Source organism: Lates calcarifer, linkage group LG15, assembly GCF_001640805.2.
Source record: "Lates calcarifer isolate ASB-BC8 linkage group LG15, TLL_Latcal_v3, whole genome shotgun sequence".
Classification (NCBI taxonomy): Eukaryota; Metazoa; Chordata; class Actinopteri; family Centropomidae; genus Lates; species Lates calcarifer.
Genome location: NC_066847.1, coordinates 22,334,465 through 22,359,109, shown reverse-complemented (window position 1 = coordinate 22,359,109; position 24,645 = coordinate 22,334,465). Strand labels below are relative to the sequence as shown.

Sequence of the window (24,645 nt, the reverse complement as noted above, 5' to 3'; positions counted from 1 at the left end):
TGAGGGGCCCCCACCAAGGCTCACTGTGGAGTCCACTCCGAGCAGCCAACTCCTCGGGGTTTAAGGGATTTTAATCATGCAGGGAGGTGTTTGCTCTGGCCTTTCTTAGCCTGCTGCAGCTACAGAATGGGATACACTAAAAACAACTCACTGATTGTTGTTACAGTAACCTACACATGTGAGTACAGGGGAACTATGCTGATGTCATTACAAATGTATGCTGTGTCTCTCACAAATGGCCTTGTTTGGCGCTTTAACCAGATTACGAATATATCCAGTGTCAAGGGATGGTTCGTATTGTTTCATAGAATTGAGAAAGTACTAACTAAACAAAGACAAGAATCAGGAAATGGAGAAAGTGTATGTGTGACTGTTGCTTGTGGTGAAGACCACTTACATCTGTTATCATTTTTCCCCTGGTCTTGTTCCTCTCCCGGTGGTTGGCCCTCTTCTGTTTCTGTTGTAGCACACGCTCTCTCGTCGTGCGATACTCCAGGGCAAATTCACTCAGGATCTTGCTAAAGCGATGAATGCTGACCTCACGTACCGCATATATCGGATGGCCCAGGAACAGCAGAAAGGCATGAAACCTGCAGATATGTAGAGAAACATCACGTCAGTGGACAGAGATCCGCTTGGTGCAAACAACACTTAAACATGCTTTAAAAAATGGTGAATAAACACTAAAAAAACAACACTAAATGCAGCCTAAACAGTTAAAAATGCAAGTGATGATATTAAGTGATATTAACATTTGGCAAAATGCAAGAAAATGTTTATATATTTCAACATGGAGTCATTTCCTCTACACCTGAATGTACCTGTTGATAATTCTTCGATGTACAATCTTCAGAATAATAATTCTCTCTGCACAGTCTTTGAGGAAGTCAGACATTTTTTGTTTCAACGCTGGTTTCATCTCATGTTTCGCAATGACCTTGAGGTGATCCCACGATGCTTTGCACCTTCGCTCCATCTGGGCCAGATTGTCTTGAAGCTGGTCAAAGTCCACCTGACAGCAACAACACAGACAGAACTCTTCACGTATACTCTTCGCTAATACTGTGTATAAAAACACAAACCGATACTGATTAATGAGTTTTCTGAGAAGTAAACATGGCTGACCTTTGTCAAGCGGGTGATAGCTCCTATCTCAGAGTAGAGGTCAGTGCTGTCTGGAAACTTCTCGACCACAACGGAGCATGCATGGTGCAGCAGGGACTGCTTATGAACCGTGTCCTTCACCTCCGGGACTTTCTCCAAGTAGCTCAGCTCAAAGCCTTTAGCCTAAAGATGCAGGAACACACAGCAACACATTCAGAATGTGGGACGGAAACAACTGTCTGAAATTAAAAATCAAGAGCCCCTACTCGAGGACCAAATTGCAGCGTATTTCCTTTTTGGCGCAGTCAGAAAAAGGGGCTCAACAGAGTGCACCGAGTAGATATGTAGATTCATTAGGCTGTGATTATCAGAAACCACAATCTACTTAAGTCCCGACCGATTGTTGTGCTCACCACAGCAAAGCTAAAAAAAAAACCCAGAACGTATCATGAAAGACATAATCCTAACAAGATCTCCCTTGTTCTTAAGCCAGTTTTAAATGGCTTACTGCAAAATATAAATGCAGCCATTATTTACGGGAACTACTTGTTTTGATGTTGATGACTTATGTTTCCCTTTTGCATGTTTGGCTCTCATATCCCCAGACGTTCACTCATACGTAGACTTACACACAGATGCATGTGCACACACAGGCACACTCAAGGCTGCAGAAAGAAACCCCCAACACAAAGTGAGACCAAAAAAAAAAAAAAAAGAAAAGAAACAGTCAGAGACACAGATGCAAGTTCACACACGAGCAGCCAGACAAACGCAAACTTCCAGAAAACAACCTCCCTCCCCCCTTTTTTTCCTCTCAGACAGACAGAGCCAGGTTCAGCAGAATCCTCAAGCAGCATTTTTACTGTAGAAGGACAGTGTCTGCTGCAGACAGTCAGGCAGCACATTCTTCTACACACAGAGTCCACTGTTATCCTCGCCCAATAAATATGTTGGCGGGGGAGTTTGGGGGGAGGAGGAGGAGCGTGGGAGGAAATGGAGGAAGTGAGTGAAAGACATAGAGCGAGAGAAAGTGGAAAAAAACAGAGGAACCTCAATGCCATATATGTCTTGAGGGTTACTCACGTTGGTGTTGTTGAGGAAATTGCCGATGGCCAGCAGTGTGGTCAAGATGTAGCGGAGTGTCCTGTTTTTCTCCAACTGGTCCATCCCTTCCTTTAGGTCCTGAAGAGGCTCTGCCACCTCCTAAAACAGTATGAAAGTACAGTCAGCCCTATCCTTGTTTGTTCGTGTTTCTGCCATTTAATTCTCCCCTGATAAAGATACAATAAGTTAAGGAAAACATAAAAATTTAAAGGAACAGTTTAATATGTTTATTCGCTTTTTAGATGAAAAGATTAATGCCCACTGTCATGTCTGTACGGGAATTATAAAGGTACAGTCAGCAGCTGGTTAGCTTAGCTTTAGCATAAATACTAGAAACAAAGGGAAACAGCTAGCTTTGCTATGCCCACAGTCGCTGCACCCGGTCAAGGAGTAGTCCCACAATTTAAGACAAGCATTTTTTTCTATTTGTCTGTATGGATTAAAAAATTTGATTAAAAAATTAGTTTACATTATGCTAATTAGTGAGATTTATTGGTAGGCAGATTTTTTTGTCTTTGGACAGAGCCATGCTAGCTGGATCCCACTGCTCCTTGTCTTTATGCTATGCTAAGCAATGCTAAGCTAAGCTAAACTAGTCAGCTGCTGGCTGTAGCTTCGTATTCACCATGCAGACCTGACAGTGTTATTGATCTTCTTATCTAACTACAAACAAAAAAGCAACTAAATGTTCTTATTTTGAAAAACTATTTCTGTAATTTACGATAGCATGTGTATTGTTATAAATTACTCATGACACTCCCAAAGTGTATCTGCATGTGATTAAAGTGAACAGGAATGTGTCTGACCTTCTCAATAAGCTCATAGTCCATCTTGAATGCCCACAGCTGCAGGCGAGCAGACAGCTCTGTGATGGAGGAGAGGGTGAGAAGGAACTGTTCAGCACTGCCCAGGGGAATATCAGGGTTGACCAGCTGAGCCTCCTGGATCCTCTGCTTCTCCTCCTCTGTGGGGATCATTGTCAGGATTTTCTGGGAGAAGAAGGAAGGAATGAAAGGAGGGGAAGGGAAAGGAGCAGGATTACAGGATCATTCATCAAAGGTATCAAAAGTTTTTCAGTGCTTGTGTAAAATTTTTATATAATATGTCGGGGTGTAAATCAGAGAGATGGAGCAGACACAAACTGATTCTGACATTTCTAGCTCTGTTTATCTAGGATGTCTCCAGCTTTCCCACAAACTTGTGCGACATCTGAACTTTCAACCTCGCAGTTGTTGTCTGGCTGAAAATACCTCCAGAGACAAAAGGTGGAGAGGAGTACTCCTCTCTGCTGAAAATGAATTCAAGGAGAAAACTGCAGGTTATATAATACCGGTGGGATGCAACATCAGTCATTATCTGCTGATGTGAAGTCCTTCAAAAGTCTATAGCATGGTTTTTGAGACGAGCTGAAAATATGCATGTGGAGCTAACCTTTAATCATCACTGTGATTAATTACATGAGATCAGCCAAAAATCCAAGCGTGCAGCCAGAAAATCACATGATATGTCAACACTGCGGGCAATCCCATCTAGAAGAGTTAAATCTCTCCTGTTTGGGGAAATCCACCAGTGTACTTTGGTGTGCTGGGTAAATATCGTTCAAGGAAACCACGTTTATTTTGGAGCCAGTGAGATTGAATGGGCTTTATTTGATGTGACTGCACAGTACTTATAATATACGGTGCAAATTTAAATGTATGTGTCCTGATGCAAAATCTCTTTAAAAAAAAAACAAAAAAACACTTACCTCAATGCCCTCCTTATTTAGTGCGTATTCATCAAAGTTGAGTATAGCAGTCTTGATGGTGCGGGGAGGAGGTAAGACAGTCAAGCCTATGTTTATGGCGTTGCTTCGTTTTGAATCCAGGACTATGATTTCTTGTCGTTTGCCATCAACAGCTGCTTTCTATGAGAGATAAAAATCATCAGAAATCAGAGGTTACACTTTGGATGTTAGATCATGTATTTTGAATGGTGGAAGCAGTTGTTAGTGGTGTAAAGATGCGCTTCACACAAAATGTGTAAAAACACACCTGATCCATTTTTCATAAAGTTGCTTCTATGGTTCCCTTGATTACCTGCGAGGCTGTATACCTCCTTACATCAGAAAACAAAATAGTTGGATGGATAAGTGATTAAAAAGGGAGAGCAGAGTAGAACACTGAAAAAGCCATGTTGTTCATTCTCTCATGGTGAGCATGAAGGAATTCTTGGCCCGAGGGTGGCGCTGTAGGAGAGGTTGTTACAGTCATGGGATTTCTGAATATCTTTTGATGTACAAGTGGAAAGGATGGCTTAACTTTGGCGCTACTGGCAAGGATGGGGGTGGGGTCATCAAAAATAAAAAAGTGTCTTCCTACAAGGAATATGAACATGAAAATTTGCCCTGATGGTGATGATACATGAAGGGCAATTAAAATGAAACTGTATCCTCTTGAGGAGCTAGTGAAGAGTTTAGTATTCATCATTTTCCATCTTATTTTGTCAATAACACTTACCAATTCACTTCTAATGTTCTCTGTTAAGGTGAGCTCTACACTATTAGAGAGAAGGGATTCACCCATTTTAAACACTTATTTTACCCTGTGCATCTTTATTCATGTGAGGCATCCAGAGTGGCAGTACTTTATCACTGAACTTGAAAAATGATTCCTTTAAATACAGTGTCTGGTAGAAGGAAGGTATTGAAAAAACCTGGTTTCTTCAAAAGCATATGTTAATGCTGCATGCCTCTACAGCAGGACAACAGTAAGTTACCTTCGTGACAGGCAGCTCCTTGGATTTGGACTCAAACAGCTGCTCCAGCTTGGATGTGTCCAGTTTAATTGGCTCCAGTTTGGACCAGAGGGACTCCTTACAGAATTTATGGCTCTTACACTGCCAGTCCACAGGACGCACCTCGTTCCAAAAGAGACGGATGGTCTTCTTCTTCTTCTGGAAGAGAGGCGCCTCCCCTCGACTGAGCTGAGGGGACGGCGGAGGGATGGGGGCCATGAACGGTGGGGGCGGTGGCATCATTTTGCCAAGCAACGGAGGAGGCGGGGGGCACCCAAACAGTGGTGGGGGTGGCGGCAGGGCAGGGGGGGAGGTGGTGGTATCAGGTCACCTGACCTCACCACGTTGTCCATGTCTAAAATGGACAAGTCATCTTCGTCCCTCAGGTCCGTGAAGTCCATTTCTTTGATCCGCAGCTCCCTGGGCGCCGCCATTAGCTGATCCCAGATATAATCCGACTCCTTCTTGGGAGGTAAAGCTGACGAGGCAGCAGTTGATGATTTGTCAGTCTGCTGCTGCTGCTGCTGCTGCTCCTTTGAGGCCTCCACCTCAAGAGTAGATGTTAAACCTTTGACCAAATCTCCAAACTTCTCCGCCACTGCTCGGACGCTGCCCTGGTTGTCAAGATGTCCAACTTCCATTTTTTTCACATTTTCTTCTCTAGCCTGTCTGTGAGCTTCCAGTGTGGAGATCCTGCTGGCTAAACTAGCCACAGAGGAGTCGCCGACCTCCGTCTCCTTCTCACATTTACATTTTTCTTTCTCAGTTTCTCCTACGTTCCCTTCATCCTTGCTGGTTGTCGTCTGAGAATAGAGCATGTCCAGCATGAAGCGCTTGCTGTTGAGAATTTTGTTGCACTGGTCGTTTACATCTGCGTCTTTAATGCACTGAGTCCATTGGCCTGTTGATATGGAAACAATTTTGATATTAAGAGAAATAAATGTAGTTGAATAGCAAATTAAATGAGTAATATTAGAACTGATCATACCTGCTTCTATGTCACTGGTGAACTTCTCCTCCCGCTCCTCCCTCTCCAGAGTGCTACTCGTGGAGGAGATGCTGGATGCAGAGCAGTTGTCCTTCTCATTCACCTCCTCATTCTGTCTCTCCTTCTCACTCAGCAGTACACCATCCTCTACATCCCTTTTCGTCCGCTGCTCCTTCTCACACTCCTCCTCTAACTCTACATTCACCTCCACATCTGTCTCTCCGACCTCTGCTACATCAGCTACCTGCGCTTCCTCTACCTGCCCTGCCTCATCCGTGCGCTGCTTCTGCCCCTTGATCCTCTCCCGCTCTCCCCTCTCTTCCCTCTCCGTGGCCGACTGTTTATCTGACGCCGGCCCCGCCGTTACGTTCTGGTCAGACTCAGCAACATCCTCCGTCTCCGCGGGTGACTCTGTCTCGGTCTGCTGCTTGTCTGGCTCAGGGGGAGGTGTGGGGGAAGCTTCTGATACTGTTAACTCTGGCGCTGGGCTTTTGGTTCTGGTCTGTGGGTCAAGGTTTGGCTCTGAGATGTGTTCTGTTCCTGGAAGAGAAATCAAAACAACATGGAAAAAAAGGTTACTTAAAATACTTCAGTCATGTGCCTTTATATTATCTGACAGACTTCAGAAACATTTTTTTGTTTATAATTAAAACAGCTTTAAATTGCTTCCTGACATATCCTTAATTGCACCGAGAGGCTGTCTAAACTCAACATACATTTTCAGACTGTAGAAGTAATTCACAAAGCGGTCATTAAATTCTACCATGGCTCATAGCCATAACAACCTTACAGCTTCTAAGAAAAAACCCTATCTCAATTTCAAGCTTCAAGAAGTATGTTTTAGAAAAAATAACTACCATAAGTTTGAAAGGCAAAAATTTTTTTGGTTGAACCATGACAAATTGCTTTAAAATCATTAATGCTAAACAGCATCAGTACCTCATTAAAGCCATTTCAAAAGTAGGAAATATCTGTGTATCCACCTGCTTCTCACTCACTTAAGACAGTTACACAAAATATCTGTATCTCTTTTGCTACAGCATTATTGTTTCACGTATACATTTTGATATGCATCCTAGAGTTAACTAATTATTCTCAATAAACAAGTGTGGCAGAATTCTGTGCAATAATCACCCATCAAGTGTGTGTGTGTGTGTGTGTGTGTGTGTGTGTGACAGGAGCACTGACAGCCAGTTTTGTCTCTGCCAGTTCTGGGAGCCAACATTACAGTCCATTCATGCTCATATCACTCGGTTACTAATGATGATGAAACGCTTCTCACCCGATGTCTGGTGTCCAGCTGTGACGGCGTCTTCCTGCGAGATGATTGATGAAGGTGTGGCGCAGCGAGACGCCGAGCGGCTGGCAGGGTTGGAACTCAGACACAGAGTGATCTCAGTTCGTCCCCTTGTTGGCACCCGGGGTCGCTCCCGTTCAAACTCCTCCGCAGCTAGCCTCTCCACGGCCTTGTACCTGAGATAACAGAACGTAGCTGTCAGATGTCTGCGCACTGTGGTTTAGATGTATGCTGATCTGCACCAAATGTTAAATAGCTGTTTAAATTCTAGCTCCATATAATGAGGCAGAAACATGGCCCATGCAAAGGAATGCAAACTGGTACTGTTTAGCTTTATTTTCTCACAGAAACTGATAAATTCAAAAATACAAGCCACTGGAGAGACGACATTTTAGAGACACGGGGGCTTCATCCAACAATATGAGTATTTAGCAGTAATGTCACCATTTATGTTGTTAGCATTTTTGACATGTTTGTCTTATTCCTCAGTAATTGTGGAAAAATTGAGCTATAATCCCATTACTACGCAGCTCAAATGATGACAAATGACGTCTTTTTTTTGATAAAGTGGCCAAAATGTTGTTTTAACTGATCTCAGTTCACACATTCTTGAAAATTCAATGAGATGCCTGTTCCAGTTTAACAGGGGTGAAAAGAGTAAGGGCATATGAATGAGCTGTAAATTATATTGCGCACACGCTCGCACGCCGACACGGTTCAGACGGAGATAACTGCACCACATCCATGGCAAAACACAATTACACACTTGTCCTGTTAACATTGGGACGTCTTAATGGTGAGCAGGCCTAAAGGGGCCCTGACAACTATAATTCAGTCCGAGGCTGGGTGCTACTCACTTTACATCTGCTATCAATTTTAGGAAAGGATTTCAAAGCATTTACAAACCTCCTTCGTTTTTTTTTGATCTACCATCACAGCTGCAGCTTTATTGTGAGTATATGTGAAACCATGAAATAAAATAAACTCACCTTTCCTCTCTGGCTTGTCTTACTTCTTCCCTCTTGTCTACATAATCTCGACTGAAACAAAGAGAGAAACGACAGTTTAGGACCTGTATTCATAGCAGGTATAAATTAAGATTTTATTTCAAATGATTACTTAACTGAAAACGATACTGTAAGTGCAAAGGAAGCAAATTGAGCATCATTAAATTCAATGACATGACACGTGAGCTGAACATATACTACATGCAGAGTCCACCTGCCATGATTCAGTATATCTAATGATCCTCATAAATAAAAGACAGCCCAGCTTTTATCAGACTCATGGGAGATTTTTGAGTACCCCTCCTGACTCAAGACTGCAGCCACTTGTTCTAAAAACGACACATGCCAACATGTCTTTATTTACTGTACAGCTGCCTGTGGTACAAAGTAAAGATATATATTCTGTGTGATATTTTGTCTGACTCGTAAGGTGAGACTGACTTGAAGCGATTCCGCTCCTCTCTTTCGATTCTCTGCAGGCGCTCCTCTCTCTCCAGGCGTCTCCGCTCCCTCTCCGCAGCCAGTGACTCTTGATGCTGCCTGTACGATGAAGTTAACAATCCACCCAAAGCAGGTCTGCACGCCAAAGAGAAAGAACAAAATGTTGACGGCATTATTAAAACTGAGTGATTGGCTTTGTGTTTTGATTTAGGTATTTGTCCAGAAGAAACTTTATAGATGGAGTGAGTTGTACTTTATCAACCATGTCCAGACTACGTTGTGCATTAGCTGTGAAAAAGCTGACATGCCAACCTGTCAGGTTTGGACTCTGGTGTGGAGGATGCCGAGCTAGAGAAGCGATGGATGGGTGATGTAGGAGCCTGGTGCCTGCCAGGGTATGGAGTCCCATTGGCACTGATTCTGTTAAAAGAAGGGGAAAAATAAATGCTTTGTTCTCTCCTAATACATTTTTTTTCCACTGACAGACAGAGAGGAGGGGCTGGACAGTGCCTCAAGAATCTGTGATGTGATGCGATGTGAATTCCAATGTCATACTGCTGGACAGTTTACATCTTAAGCACTTCTCCTGAGGCATTTGAACAGCTTGAAGGAGCCATGCCATAAAACTGAAGGGAGCCTGCAGGTGCACTGCTCGTCTATGTGTCTGCATAAGGGCAATCATTCATAAATTTATCTTTTCACCAGACCAAATCTTGTCTGTGGGGCCTTGTCATTGCTGTGTTGAATCCAATAGCATATTGTGCACATTTTGTCCTTGAATAGTTTCCAATAACACTGTAAATTAAAAATAAGTTCACAAAGATGACAGAAAAACAACTTTAGGATGACTGCAGTATGTGCACATCTTCCTGAAACAAAACATAATATGTACATCATCATGTCCCCTGCACGCTCTTGTTACACTTGACCTTTTGACTCCTGGCCTTACCTCTCAGCCCAGCAGGGCTTTCTAGCTGTGTAAGATGTAGGAGAGGTGTTGTCTGTATCTGTCAGACTGAAGATGGAAGTGAGAGAGAAATGAAAAAGAGAGAGTAACAGTCAGATCAGACACTCCAAAGATTAAAATAATTAAATGTTAGTTACACAGACAAGGTAGTGAGACAGCAGTTGAAGGTAGGAGGGCTGCAAGACCACACAACAACAAAGCCGACAGGTGCAGGGCGGGGATGATCTCTGTCAGTCTGTCTTACCGATTCAGTGTGCTGTTTAGAAAGCAACAAATCTAGTGTCCTTAATCCTAATTAATAAAGCCACTTTAGAAGCTTTCACTGGATTATCTTTTATTTTCCACTCCATAAAAAACAAGGAATTATTTCTAGGGATGCATGCTGAGGAGCTGCTCTGCCAGTCCACAGTTGGTCGCCTATCCTTTTTATTATTGCTACAGAATCTCTGCAAGAAACACGAACAGCTAAAAGACGGTGACTGTGACTCATGCTAATACTTTGAATTCCTTAATGCTTTGAATGAATTTATTGACTTGTCTCGGATTAACTGTGGTGCAAAGCCACAATGAAAGACAGATGAGTAGTAAATGTCTGTAAAAATAATGCTTTCCAGCAACTGAGAAAAGGAAGTAATTATGACCTTCCTTCTTCTGGTACAATACGTCTTTGGAGATGACAGATGAAACATAAATCACGTCTGATGGGAAATAAAGGAGTTTCTGGCCACTGTGGTCAAGACAACATTTCTAAAGGATGAAGGAGGTAGAGAGGAACAAAGCTAAAGCATGTCCAAAACAAATAACCCTATGAGGTGCAATTTAGAAGAATGTTTTAAAAGAAAAAGTGTAAACCTTTAGCATTACTATATCTGCTTTTACTCCTGATGCTTGCATGTGTCTCCGCTGAACGTACAGTGGTCTACATAGAGACACAGACACCAGTGATGGGGAGAGGACAGTGTGCTTCCACATTGCGGAGTGTGATGGTCTGGATGTAACACAAGATGGACTGTACAGCAGCTCCCGCCCACTACCTGTAGCGCCTCTCTCTGTGCTTGCCCTGCTCACTCTCTGCAACACCTGGCCCTGGCTCTGATTCAAGTGCATGGATGGAGAAAGAGGTTGGGGGGGGGGCAGGGAAAGGGAGGGGGAAGGGGGAGGGGTGAGGCTGGTGTAGACTGACACTGAGGGTGTGCGGAGCCTTGGCATTCTACTCAAGAGCAACAGGGAAGACACAGTCAGGTGCGCTGGAGAGTTGGGGGAGAACACACCAAGGACTAAAGGTCCTCTTTTTAGGTGCGATGGACACAGGAGAAGATGTCCTGGTCTTGACGCTGAGATATTCTCTCTGCCCTTCAGGGTCACTGGCTTTAGGGAGGATGTTGGCCATACACTTTAAGTTCAAACACATGTTAGGAGTGTCTGCTACAGCTGGAGCCACACTAGGACAACAAAATACAAAAGAGAGTAGGAGTCCAAATGGGAAAGAGGGAAAGAATCATACTTTTGAACTATGTCAGAGAAAACTATGCAAACGTGAAGGGGAAGGAGAGATCGAGTCGCTCTTGGGGAAACCAGTTGGCCTAAAAATACCTGTGAGCGCCCTGTCTAGAGGACTCAGTGACTGGATGACTTTCATCATCTGCCTCTTCCTCGTCCTCCTCCTCCTCCTCCTCCTCCTCTCCCTCCTCCTCCTCTTCTTCCTCCTCTTCCTCTTCTCTGTGGTGAGAGGAAGGGGTTGAGGGTTGAAAGGAGGAAAGGGAGGATGTAGGCGGGCGAGAGGGAAGAGAGAAATTGGACAGTAGACAACATGAAAACACACAGCAGAGGATGGCCCCAGGAGAGACAACACACAGAAATGACACTAAAAACATGCTGGTCAGGAAAGCATTATAAGTATTAGTGAGGTGTATGAGAAAGTTAGAAGGACGACACTCATTCTTAAGACATCACAAACTGAAGTATAGGCAACAGCTGCAACCTCCACAGTAATATTAATACAAAACACTGTAAAATACAAAATATCTCCCAGTGATTTTATTTGAGGAGAATAATTCAATAAGTTGTATGAGATATCTTCTGTGTTTGAAATGATAGTCTGGGATACATGGTCATACATGAGTCTGCGGCCAGTTTGCTATTTGGATCCCTCTCGGTTGTCTGGATTTCATTAACAATAGGGAAAATGGTGATCTTCAAAGGCGGCTTGAATTTCCTGTGGTGAACTAGAAGAAGCTAGTCTGGTATCATATGACCCTGCTGGATTGAATTTAAGTATACCTGAAGACCTGAGTGCTACCAGAAATATTAGTGGGTATGCCACTTTGAGAGAAGCTTGTTATTAATGATAGGGGGGATGGATTATGTGGCATCGAGAAAGGCAGTAATCAGAAGTGATTTTAAAGACAAATATCAAGGTAACACATAATTCCCAGTCCAACAATTCAATCTTTGTTTTTTTGTCTTCTGATGTATGACCTATAATAAAAAGTGGAATAATGGGTTAACATAATTTCCATGAAAAGGAACAGTCTGACTAAGTTTTTCTGGTGCTTTTATAAGGAATAGTCCAAGCTCCTGTATAATTAAACAAGATTGCAATTTGCTTCTTGCCTGAATCACCAGTTGTGGTTTTCCTCAGAGTTTGTGTAGTCACAAACGTTTGTCGTTTATAAAACAGACGGGAATGTGGAATTTAAACTCAAAGCACTCTCACTGAAGGAAGCATGCCTTGAGACAGAGAGCAGATAGCTCATATCATGTGTTTACAGAAGCTTCCCATTTCCATCAGCGGCAGGAGAATGTCTTTGACAGTGGGAAAATTAATTTAAATGTCACTTTGCAGCAGCGGTCTGCTCTTTGCCTTTCTTTAAATTACTCTATAATTAAATTCTCTGCTTTGGCTCTGGATAGGGTAGACACATCTCTCTGAGACTGAAATATAATACAACACTTGCAGTCAAGCAGTTTCCTGTGAAAATAAGTAATACTCCACAGACCCAGGAATAAGCTGTGATTCCTTTTAAGTTGCACTTATCTCTCAGGGTTTAAAATATAAAACAACCCACCCCCCACCCCCCTGGCTGAACCTTTTAAATGCAGGATCAGACGAAGTTCAAGCTAAAATGGAAGCATTTCTTTTCTTCTTCTCTTGAACATCTTCCACTTTTCCAGTCCCCTCTGTTGTGTCACACCCCCCGCCTCACCTTTCACTGATGTCCTCAATGCCTTGGCCACTGAGGGGCAGGAAGCTGCTCCCATGAGTATGAGGGGTGCTGGGTGATGCCGGGGCAGAGGCGTGGCCTCTGTTATTTTGGAGCGAATGTCTCCGGCTGCGTCTTCTCTCCAGGCCCCGCCGTTCGTTGCTGCCGCCAACACTGGCACGCCGCCGGTCCTTTCGGCCGCTGGGAGGCAGCTGGGTTTCATCGTCACCATCTTCATGGCGCAGAGTCATCTGGGACAATAAGAAATAAAAGACAAAATGAGTAAATTGTTTTTATGCATGCTTAACTCCTGGCTGCTGTATGATCCTATCAGATGTCATGTGACCTATGACCTATTCTAAGAGACACACACACCTATTAACATTACATTAAGGCTTTTTGTTAGGAAATGATGGTCCTGACCTCATAGATGTTAAACTGTTCTACGAGGTCAAGGTCCGTGCCCTTCCTACTCAGGTGTCTCTGGGCCATGGCCTCGATGCCCTGCTCCTCCAGACAATCCACCATGTCATAGTAGGAGTCCTGGTCTGGGAGACCTGCCAGAGTCTGAAACACAAACACATAAACACTGTGGTTAAAAAAGAGTTTTCTGTAGTCAGAACTTTTTTGTAAATGTGGTCTGAAATATAGCAGCTCAGAGAGAAGAAAAATGACCTTGCTCCTAGCTGATGCAGTAATAATATGGAAAGAATTCACTCAGTAAAATTCACTGACCTTATTAATGAGTGTCATTGCGTACACCAGCAGCTCTGTATCCACTCCATCCTTCTCATCAAGGATCTCCATGACATTTGACCACAATTTTGTCCCTGCAGAAGCAAAAGGCATGCATCGCATTTTATATCACTGGACAAACTCCAAACAAATCTGCTCGACACTGGATAATAATAAAGTTTGAAGTAACCATTGTGTTCATCTTACAGCATAAGAAACCTTTCAGTTCCACCACTGTGTAGCAATAAAAATCAAAAATTGTTATGTCATCTCGTGGCTCCAGTAGGAGAAATGCAGTCATAGCAGTCTTCCTCGAGAAAAGTGACAGAGGAAAAACAAAGCAGGAGCACTGATCTCCAGTGAGAGAGGAATCAGCTCTGTGCCTCGGCCACAAGGGTCAAGTCCATCTCATTCTAATCGGGAGACTGGGGGATCAGGTTCAGTCTACTTACGCAACAGCAGAAGTGATGGGATAAGACAGAGCTGAGACAGAGGGATACCTGACCCCTCCATGCTGATGCTCAACCCCTCCCTCTCCCCCTTGTTGTACGCCACAGTACAATGTGGAGCTTTTAGAGCAGCAGGTAACCGAACCCCGCTGCGGGCAGGAGTTACAGTCTGTCTCAATAAGCCTCGTTCCATGCATGGCTAGGGAGCTGCTCAGGACAACTGATCTGACTACTGTGTAACAGGAGATTGTGATCTGCAATCAGCTGAGCAGCACTACAGCAACCATGAATGGCTTTATTAGTGGAATTGAAGGGAAAAGCTGCTCTAAAAAGCACCATGTCATCTCTAATATTTGAATGCTCAGGTTTCACTTAGATATCTGAACAAGTCTTAAGCAGCAGGATTCAAGGACAGGATCTACTGTGATTTTACAGAGATAATGGGGCAGTTTCAAAATCTCTGGAAGACTCACATTCAGATAAAACTCATTTGTATGTAATTTCTCACACAGTGAGTCCCACAGTCTGGCACACATTCAATGGATCTACACCAACAATGTCACCTGAAGACATAATTTCAAAGTCAGGAGCTCTGACAATTGACATATATATATATATATATATATATATACATACACACACATATATACATATACTATACTCTAAGAGTGGAATAAATGTGTGCATATGCAGAGAAATAAATCCTGTCTGTCTCTTTTCAAGAGGAATAACTGACAACCAGTCACTGTTTTTGATGGAGTGCCAGTTTGTTCATCCCATAAACTGAACTACAGGCTGGTTATCCTGCTCTCTTACCTCTTTTGGCATCCACGCCGTTCACAGCCTTTATGAGCAGGGTGGCGTTAGACTCTGTGTACTCCACAAACACCAGCAGCAGCTTTAGCGCCGTCTTCACCACCAGACGGAACTACACAAAGAGAAAAGCAAGGTTTGATACAGAAACTACAGAGCAACATCAGCCTCCAAATCTGAGCACAAAATGAAAAATTTAACTGTGAACTTATTGTTTTTTTAAACAACCATTGACCAACATGACAGAGTATGTACTAGAGGAAAAGCTTTTCCTGTCTGAACAGTCTTGATAAGAGTGTTGTCTGACACTGACAGCTCACAGGAACATACAGTACTATGATCAAGAAGTATGCAAACACCACAAAGGTAAAAATCTGCATAAAATAATAGCTTAGTAATATTAAACAGTGAAACGGAGATGAGTCTCAAAATAGAGCAAGATAACTAAAGCGTGAGAAAAGTTCATACCGCTACAAACTATGAAAAAGAAAAAGAAAAACTATTACAGAAACGAGTAATAGGCATGCAGGCTGGCGATGCTAATCTGCTTGAGTTGAAAATCAATATAATTAAAGTGGCGATTAAACTATCAGCATTAATTAAACACTTGTGAACAGCTGCCACATCAGCACTAAGGCTGGGCAAGCAACAGCTGAATGATGGTGGTAAAAATGAGTATTGTTAATGGAAATCTGCCATACAAAAAGATTGGGAAGACAGGGTTTTGATTTTTAAAAAACACAGCAGATGCCAAATATTATGTCAATATTTACACAGGAAGGTAGAAAAGCAATTAGTAAGAACAGAAAATATTGGGGAAAGTGAGGAGAGCCAATGTAGTTCCCTTGCATGCTGCAAATATGATCCACATGATGCAATCTGACCACTAGAGGGCTGAAGACCACAATGACAGGAGGGTTGCTCGCATGTTGACAAAGCAGTGAGGTATGAAATTTCAGAGCAGTGAACTATATGGTTATTTCCACTTTGTCAGTGCCCAGATGGGGTTGCTGAGTTGATTTTAAAGTATATCTACTGTATAAGCTGTGGCAGGGATCTTGTGAAAATTAATGTTCATTTTCTTTACCTTGGATCCGACCAGGGTGTAAAGCCACTGGACCGTTTCATTGTGAGATATGAGGCCGTTCATCCCGTCCACATACAGCATTATCTGACCAAGAGCTGGAGACAGAGAGAGAGAGGAAGAGAAAAAGAGATGAGGTTTGGCTAATCATCTGCTGTTCCAGGTCTTGTTTCTGTCTTCCTTCTTATAACAATCCATCACATTTGTCCTGCCCAAAACAAAAAGAACCAGAACTGCAAGTAAGAAGTGCATGATCTGAGTGTGTGTGTGTGTGTGTGTGCTTTGAAAAGATGAATCTTTCTATGCAAATCAGATGAAACTTTATCTGTTTTTTAAGTGAATTAGTGAATAGTTAGTGATAAATTAGTGAAAGGGGTCAATGATATTCATCTGCCTGCAGTGATTTAATCTACACACAAACGGGAGCTGCTGCATGGGTAAACTTTTCAAAAATATCACAACAATCAGGTGAAAACTTAAAGAGAAAAGAACAGCACTCGCACCCCACCCCCCATCCCTCAAGACACAACTGGAGAGGGGAAATATGTGAGCAGGGTGCCTCACTGGATGCTGACATGACTTCCATCTGTAACAGGATACATAAATAAGAACATAATAAGAGCCAAGGGATCTCAATGGGGGGCAGTGAAAGTGTAGGGCTTCTGTTGAAGTAGGGAGAAATGGGGGAAGGGAGACAAACACTGCTGGACAGGAGTAGGGAAAAAAACAAAAGGTCCCTTTAAATATGTGGTCCTTTTTCTAAACAGCATCCACACATAAAGAGTTAATGCACTGACACAGAAGACCACAGCAACGGGATGAGCTCAGCTTGAACCCACTGCAACTTTAGGTGATACAATAGCTGACACAGGGGGGAAAAAAGCAGAAATATAAACATGCAAACGCATCGAAAGTGGAACATTTGGGAAGGCTTGTTTGTTTCCTGGAAGAAACTATGGTTTTAGGGGGTAATACATAAGAGACTTTTCTGAAAAAGTCACGTTTTCTCCAACATGATCTGTGATGAGCCTGTAGAGATCATGTTCAGAGATGTATAAGTGGCTGGATAAGTAGCTGTGCTGCAACTGCTGACACACCAGGTGCTCTCAATTATTCTCTAAGAATATAGGAAAAAAACAAAACAATAAACAGAGTTCGATCTCTAACCAACAACCAGATGAAATACTTTAACAGATTTGAATGCTCCTCAGAAATGTACCATCTACTCTCCTCTTGCTGTATTCAGAACAGGCTCCTTTGACATGTTATGATGAGTGGCTGCAGCTTCTGTCATATATTTTTCCTCTCCTCTTCTCTAGAGGGGCATGAAAATCGTGAATATGTTGTAGATAAGCCAAAATTCCCAGGTGCAGCTGCTGTGTGTGCACGGTGCGTGAGAGCATGTGGGTGGATGCACGAGTGCATGTGTGTGTGTGTGTGTGTGTGTGTGTGTGCTGACGGCCCACTGTTGCACCAGCAGCGGCAGTTCATCTTTTATCAATCAGGGTTAATTACTTGTAACATGTCAGGCCAAAGCATTCCTGACAGTCCTCTCTCCCGCTGCGGGCTCAGAGCCATGTGTCGCAGCAGTCGGCAGCACGGACAACATGGTGTATCAAAGCAGACCACATCAGACTGTGTTTATGAAAACATGATTAACCCCCTCAGTCAGCGCAGGCCAGAGTGTCACCCTCTCCCTCTAACTCCCCCAGTTTGTGTGGGACTGTTGCTGACAGATGAATGACAGCAGTAATGACATGATGTACAGCTGGTCCTCTGAGTCCAGAGTGGATTCCTGTGTTGCACTGTTTGCAAAAAAAAAAAAAAGCACTAACTGGTATGTTACAAGTGTCTAAAATAACGATCCACAGTATTTCTTTATACGCAGGCACAAGCAGCTGTGACTTTGGTGCCAGATGAGTAATGAGCCCCACGCTTCTTTTTAAATCGGTAGCCGATGTCTGACCTGCAATATCATCACCGCACCGACTTTTATCTCTTGGCTGCACCTGTGTACAGTATCTCGCCTGGTGCGATGAGTTTCTGAGGAATGTCCATTGAAAACAGGGGTGAAAAAAGATAGGTGGCCTTAATGAGGCTTTTAAAAGTGTCATTACGCAACACGAATGTTCTGCCGCTGACAGATGAGACGGCAGTGATTGTTCCCAAAAGTCAACCACAAAATGAAATGACTTTTAGATCATTCTGACATGTTATCATAAGACATTATTTAAAGGCTTGAACAACAGGAGAACGGGTGGCTTTTCACTACAAGGCCAAGTAAAATAGAAAATCTGAATGAATGTCTATATCATATGTGAATTTAATTTAGTGAGCAGTTAAGATACAGAAATGATATGATATTATAACACTTATGAACCACGCCAGAAACCACACAATCACTACCTTTTCTCTCAGATTCATTAAAACTGCTGCTTCGTGGAATTATTCAATACCAGCTGCCATTCATGTACAGTTCAACTTTTAAGGACCAAAAACCACATGGACTGCAGTTACCCTGTGAACAGTTAGGTAAAATGATACTGTAACTGTTAAAAGAAATTACCTTTCATTATGGGAAACTGCAACCTTCAGAGTCTGGTCAGAAACAGTTAGAAGGAAACATCTAATCACTCTCAAGGCAGTCACCTTTGTGAACCGCAAATGGAACTGATTTCCACACACTTGTGATTAAATTAGTCATGAAACTCGCGTGTTGCACTCCAGGCTTTGAAAAGTGTGATCAAATCGCAAAACTATGGCTGCAACAATTGCAGCCTTGTACCTTTGTGGTTACAGCTGAGACAGTGGATCCAGAACCTGGGATTTGTTTTTTAAACTCCGCAACAGACAGTCATCAATAACTCTGAAAGAGGGTTAGTTAATAAGAAGAGCATGTGAGTGCTGAGTCTGTACAGGACTCCCCTCCACTTCAAGCGCTGATCTGGGGCCAAAAATGTGGGCCCCCATTCGAGTAATCATGAGCAGCTCTACAATACCTCACACAAAGTACAACAATAACATCACTAAGTCCCTCTGCATGTATGTCACGTAATGAGATGCTGGCAGACAATGAGCTGCCTTCAAAGTGCTGTGATTAGAATATAAATGTTAAGCCATTGTGGGAGAGGATATCTGAGGAAGAAAGAATTAGCTTTAAAGAAACTTGGAAGTGTTCAATGAACAGCCTGGCATCTTGTGCAGCGCTCTCACACTCTTCTACATTTGCCTTAAGAGTAAGCAGAACATGTGAATGGTATCAAGCTGCAGAAAGGAACCACAGACCCTACTGACCGGAGGAGACAGACCCCGTTCTGGTGTCTGGACCAGAACTCTGAGAGAAGTTTTAAAAAACAAAAAAAAATGCAAGCAACTGAGGTCTGGTGGAAGTGTTTCTTCAGGGCCTCTCCCTCTCATAAACCACAGCAATTATCTTCCACAGCTCCAGGAATGTGCAGGAAGGGCTGCTCCCTGACCGCTGCCGAGGTGAGAAGCACTCTTGAGGTCTGGGTGGCAGCACCAGCACAAGCCAGCCTGACTCACACACACATAAAAAAACCTTATCTATGAAGATGCGAGAAATCAACTCAACAGCTTTCCCTTCTACAAACCTACCCACCTCCCCTCACTCTCAACACTCTGCCCCTTTGTTTTCATTTACATCTTGGAATTTCTCAAAACTGGGTCGGCCAAACTGTCTGTCAGTGTGCAACATTTATTTTACCAGGACTTTGGGATAGGGGCCAAATCTCCCTCCCATACACTGCAACTTAGAACCCCTTATCTTGTTATGCTCTGCATTAGCTGTTAGCTGCACCCATAGTTCAGAAGTGTGTCTCCCTGTCCTCACGTGAGCTGAGTATGCTTTTTTTATGCAATGTAGATTCCTCTTCTACTATGTCACAATAATTATAGTAAATGATCTGGATTTCATGAGTGGACAGTCCACAGTTGATTCTTTGCAGTGACACAGACAGCACTTAACACTGACCTGTGGATTCACCGTTTCTCATGTTCTCTCTACCGGTGGTCATTACTGACTGTGACTGTCAATCATCAGATAAATTCAGGAATATTTTCATCAAACTTTTACTCATGAAAAACACTTGTTCTCGAACGAGCCAAGATACACAGTTCAAATTCAATTTATAATAAAGTTTAATATACAGTAGGTTCTACCTACATTCCTCCCACTCACATAAGTTTGAATATTTAAAGCAGCCATAATCATTATTTTCATGTTAACAATGGATGACATGACTGCTTGTATGTCGTGGGGGTTGCTAGTGCAGAAAAATGTCACTATTGACTCTCAGTTCGCCTCAGCTCTGCAGAGCTTTGTTACATCTTTTTTCTCATTGTTGTGGATTTGTGACCTTCAATCTTCACCCTTTGGTTCAGTATCACTGCTCTCAGCATTGACTTTCAGCTGCAACAGGTAGTTCTAAGAAAACCCATTCATGATGTGGCCAGGAACACATCTGTTGGAAATAGGTAGTGTGAGGGGGATGTCTGTGACCAGTGGTATAGATACTTTTGATGCCTTAATAAGAAAGACATTATATGAACTTGTACAGCATTTATGTAATCTACAAATCAAACTGTTGACATGCTTCATTCAGATGATACTGAGCCCCTACTGGACCCACTATGTAAGCTTTCACACTGCATGATGTTTTTATGGTTTCCTTTTTCTTGTCTGCACCTGTGTATTGTTTGTATTTGCATACTGTTTGTTCTATGTTCCAGAGGTGATTTTAATCAACTATTATCATTTATCAGTAAGAGTCTGCAGTCATGCAAGGAGCACGGTGAGGCTGCACTTGGGTGATACAGTGATACTTTGAGCTAATTTCTATCATTCTATCATGGTGACAGTGCTGACGTGCTGATAGAAAGCAAGTTCACCATGTTCATGGTCTTAGTTTAGCATGCTAACACTTGCTAACTAGCAGCAAAACAAAGTACAGCTGAGGCTGATGAGAATGTTGTTAGGTGTGCAGGTATTTTGCCATAAACCACGGATCTCTAAATGCACTGAATGCAAATTTCATGCCAATCCATCCCACTGGGGTTGAGATATTTCATTCTGGACCAAAGTGGTGGCTGAGCCGACTGACAGTATCATCCCTAGGGTCTTGCTACTAGCATGGCTAAAAATGTAACTGTGTTTAATGACAGGTAGATTAGTCAGATTTCCCTTTTTTTATCATAACTGCATCCATGCCTCTAGCTAGCTTCTGATTTAGAGTCTGTCTACCTTAAAAAGACAAGTTTACTACTCAGGCCAATTAAACAGCTCTTACTGTATATGAACTGGATAAGACATGTTCATGGGTTACGTTCCATTTGTTACTCAGCTAATCACCCAGACCATTAGAGCCAGACAAGCTGCCTCTGCCAGACCAATTCCAGTCACCGAGCCGACTGCCAGACTTACACTGAGCCCCATACAGTAAAACAACAGGGGGATGCTTCCATTTTCAGACCTGGATACAGGTCTGCCAGCATTTGACACAATTTACTGTGGGCCCAAGCCCAAACAAATTCCCTAAAGACAAACAAACAGACCTAATGGAACAATAGCATGAAGTAAGGCAGGTCTGCCTCTCCAGTATTTGGCTGAGCAAGCTCCACAAGCACTGCAGACCTGATGAACTACTGCAGTGCTGAGCAGGGAAAAGTGAGCTGAGTAGACCACAACACTATGAGGAAAATAAAAAAAAAACTGAAACATGAACAACGCTTCTCTATTTCCTCTGTATTTAAAACAGCATAAAGCTGACAGATTTGAGGTGCTACTGTACTTCAGATGTTTTAAAAAATCATTTTAGGGCAAACAACTGGGGAAAGCCCAACAGATGAGCTTTTCCCATCCTATCCAAGTGGGGAAGACTTTGGAGAAAAGCTACTGCATGATATCCACCCACTTGTAAAGCGAACTGAAAGATGAGCTGCGGTAAATTCTTACTGCTCTTGAGAGAGTAGTGGTGTGATTCGCTCCAGTTCTGGCCCAGCCATATGCTGAACGCAGTCCCAAAAAACACTCAGCTTGCAGGAATCAGCCGTAAAACCCACTCGAATGCTGAGGATTTCAGTCTATCTGCCTGCGTGCTACATTACTGCAAAAGATTTATTTTTTTTCCAAATTATAGTTTATGTATCTTAGACGGCAAGGTCAGAGATGATAAAATAAGAGCTTGAGAAATGAACCAAATCAAACATTCTTATAATATAATTGGCTAGTATACTGAATTCTGTTACAGTAAAACAGGCTCCAGAATTGGGTTTGTAATTCCACTGCCAGTGGGTTTTGCTAAGGCTGAAAACTTCTACAGAGGAAGGGAGAAGAAAAAAAAAAAAAAGAGGAGTGGGGGAGTGGGGGGAGGCAAAAAATAGGTCAGGCAGGTGGGGTTGAATTGGGTTCAGATGCAAGCTGTCTGCTCATGTCAGGGGGATCTGAAGGGGTCTGTGGGGGTCTGAGGGGTCTGACACAGGGGGAGGACAGGGTGGGACGTATCCGGTAGGAACACGGCTCTAAGCTTAACCAAAAACATGACAACAGATTATGTTTTTCTATTCACTTAAAGGTTAACTGGTCATTTGTTTTGTGCTTTAACTTTTTAACTTGTAGCTACAGGCAGTGACAGACAGTTTTATTTTTTCAAAACTGTAAAACATGGAATATATAGCACTGTATCTTTTAGTGCAGCATGGATCATGTCAGTCAATTTGAAAGCTGGTGATTTAATTTAATGCTGAGGCTATGCTGGAGGCAAAGACAAAATGTTGCCAGTGGAGCAAAGAGAGTTGAGAGGCTGTGGGCTGAAACCATGTGTAGTGCTCATTTCCTAAATTTCCTCTGAAACAAATGAAGTCATTCCTGTCATCGATCCCAGAAGAGAAAAGTCTCAGACAGGTAAAGAAGCAGAATTATACATAAAAATATTACTGGCTTTCTCGGGAGGACAAAACCTTGGAAGCAATAAAAATTTCCTTTTGGATTTTGTTCTTGGTTGGGTGTTTGTTTTGGGGGTACTTTTATTGTGAAGTAAATAACATAAAAACAATCTCCAAAGTGACTTTTGGATCGTAACCAGCACAATAAGTGTGAATGAATGAACCCCTAAAAGAACAAGAATGGCAGCATGGATTTGTGTGCCTGTGAGAGTGAGTGAGTGTTTTTCAGATTGAAAAGTTTTGCACAAAGGGGCAGCGCGAGCGGTGGCTGCAGGAGAGATCGGGTGGAAAACATGCACGTGTTCCCATGGGAACTCATTACAAATCAGGAGTTTGAGTTTCTACTGGTGCGACAAGGGTATTCCTGGAGATCTCCTCCTGACTCCAAACACAGGGCTCGTCCACGTATGTGTGTCAACAATTCCTGTGTTTTCCTTCTCAAATTTCCTTTATCCTAGAGGATTTAACAGACTCTTAAGCATTATTCTTGAATGATAATGCAAACAAGGCAATAATTGTACCTATATTAACCAGTGTATACGTTGACACAGTTGCACAACACCTCTCAGCCCAGCCCAGATGGAATGGAAATGTTTATCCAGACGATAGACCATAGTAAAGGTCTCCCCCCTCTAGAACAGACGACCTATAACACAGCCAGACAACACAATACACACTGTTTCCAACAAGAGCTTCCAACGCTGTTAACCCGACTGTGCCTGGCTTTTCACTTAATGCTCAGCTAAATGGTCAAACCAGCAAGGGGAGAATTCAGTTACGCTCTGTTAAACATTTAAAGAACTTGGGTCAGGATATTACACAAAAACAATGATCCTGAGTCTAAATTAAGAGAAATAAAATGTCATTCTAACACGTAATGGTGCTGTATATTGGAAAAACATACTTTTTTTTTAAAAGTAGGGACATTAGGTACATGAGATCACCAATACATGCAAAGTCAATCCTTCATCCAAATGTTGTTGCTGTTAAAAGATATCAACTGTTCTTATAGTGTTTTTTCTCTACTCTGTGTCATTGAGGTTTAAAGGCTTGCAGCACAGCAGCTGGTTTCACTGATTAGACTGCTTCGACTACAGAGGACGACTGAATAAGGAAATTATCAGCTGCTTTGTTTGTTTACAGTGAAAAGACTCTTGGATCACACACACACGCACACACCCATCCTCTTGGCGCACAGATGAAAACGGCTGCACAGATGTGTCACTGGATGTTCTGCCTCGCTGATCTGATTGAAGCAAATAAAATTTTACACCACTACCCTGAGAAACACTATAGAGACCAACTACATTTTCAACAAAAGGGGTCTTGTGTTTCAGGTGCACTTGTAGCTTTGTCAAAAAGAGACTGCTGCCCACTAAAGTTACTGCTGTGTGTGACACTAAAAGCTGGACTGAGCGCTGTATTGGGAGCAGTTGCTCCAGGTCCCAGACAGTTTAAGAGGCAATGAAACACTTGACTAGAGCACATCTCCCTTTTCCCACAGAAGTCCTGTGTGCAGCAGCTCCCTCTGGAAACTGGGAAGCCAAGGTGCTTTAAGTTACGGCATCAGAACAGTGGTGTCATTAAAAACAGGAGCTCTCAAAATGGTAGCAGGAGAGAGAGAGAAAGAGAGAGAGGAAGAAAGGATGAGATAAAAGCACAACATGAAATATGGGCATGACATATTTGATACAGTAATACTTCTGGACCATTCATAA

At 42.7% G+C, this 24,645-nt stretch overlaps 1 protein-coding gene and 1 long non-coding RNA gene across 4 annotated transcripts in view; one reads left to right on the top strand and one right to left on the bottom strand.

Annotated features, from left to right (window-relative positions):
• The window catches only part of fhod3b (formin homology 2 domain containing 3b), an 84,347-nt gene that overhangs the window by 5,178 nt on the left and 54,524 nt on the right, over window positions 1-24,645 (bottom strand). Inside the window, 19 exon segments of the mRNA XM_051075771.1 lie at window positions 398-590; window positions 822-1,012; window positions 1,126-1,287; window positions 2,188-2,307; window positions 3,015-3,197; window positions 3,956-4,114; window positions 4,966-5,282; window positions 5,285-5,884; window positions 5,972-6,511; window positions 7,254-7,444; window positions 8,258-8,308; window positions 8,717-8,851; window positions 9,029-9,136; window positions 9,666-9,731; window positions 12,890-13,137; window positions 13,310-13,453; window positions 13,622-13,716; window positions 14,887-14,998; window positions 15,971-16,065. Coding sequence (XP_050931728.1) covers window positions 398-590; window positions 822-1,012; window positions 1,126-1,287; window positions 2,188-2,307; window positions 3,015-3,197; window positions 3,956-4,114; window positions 4,966-5,282; window positions 5,285-5,884; window positions 5,972-6,511; window positions 7,254-7,444; window positions 8,258-8,308; window positions 8,717-8,851; window positions 9,029-9,136; window positions 9,666-9,731; window positions 12,890-13,137; window positions 13,310-13,453; window positions 13,622-13,716; window positions 14,887-14,998; window positions 15,971-16,065 — 3,710 coding nt within the window.
• LOC108891156 (uncharacterized) lies at window positions 2,212-11,256 on the top strand. 3 transcript variants are annotated; one of them, XR_007814584.1, is made up of 5 exons: window positions 2,212-2,315; window positions 3,054-3,267; window positions 8,755-8,849; window positions 8,928-9,111; window positions 9,206-11,256. It is a non-coding gene; the product is annotated as an uncharacterized LOC108891156 (long non-coding RNA). The 3 variants fall into 3 exon arrangements; XR_001962245.2 differs by having other exon boundaries at window positions 9,202-11,256; XR_007814583.1 differs by having other exon boundaries at window positions 2,228-2,323; window positions 9,202-11,256.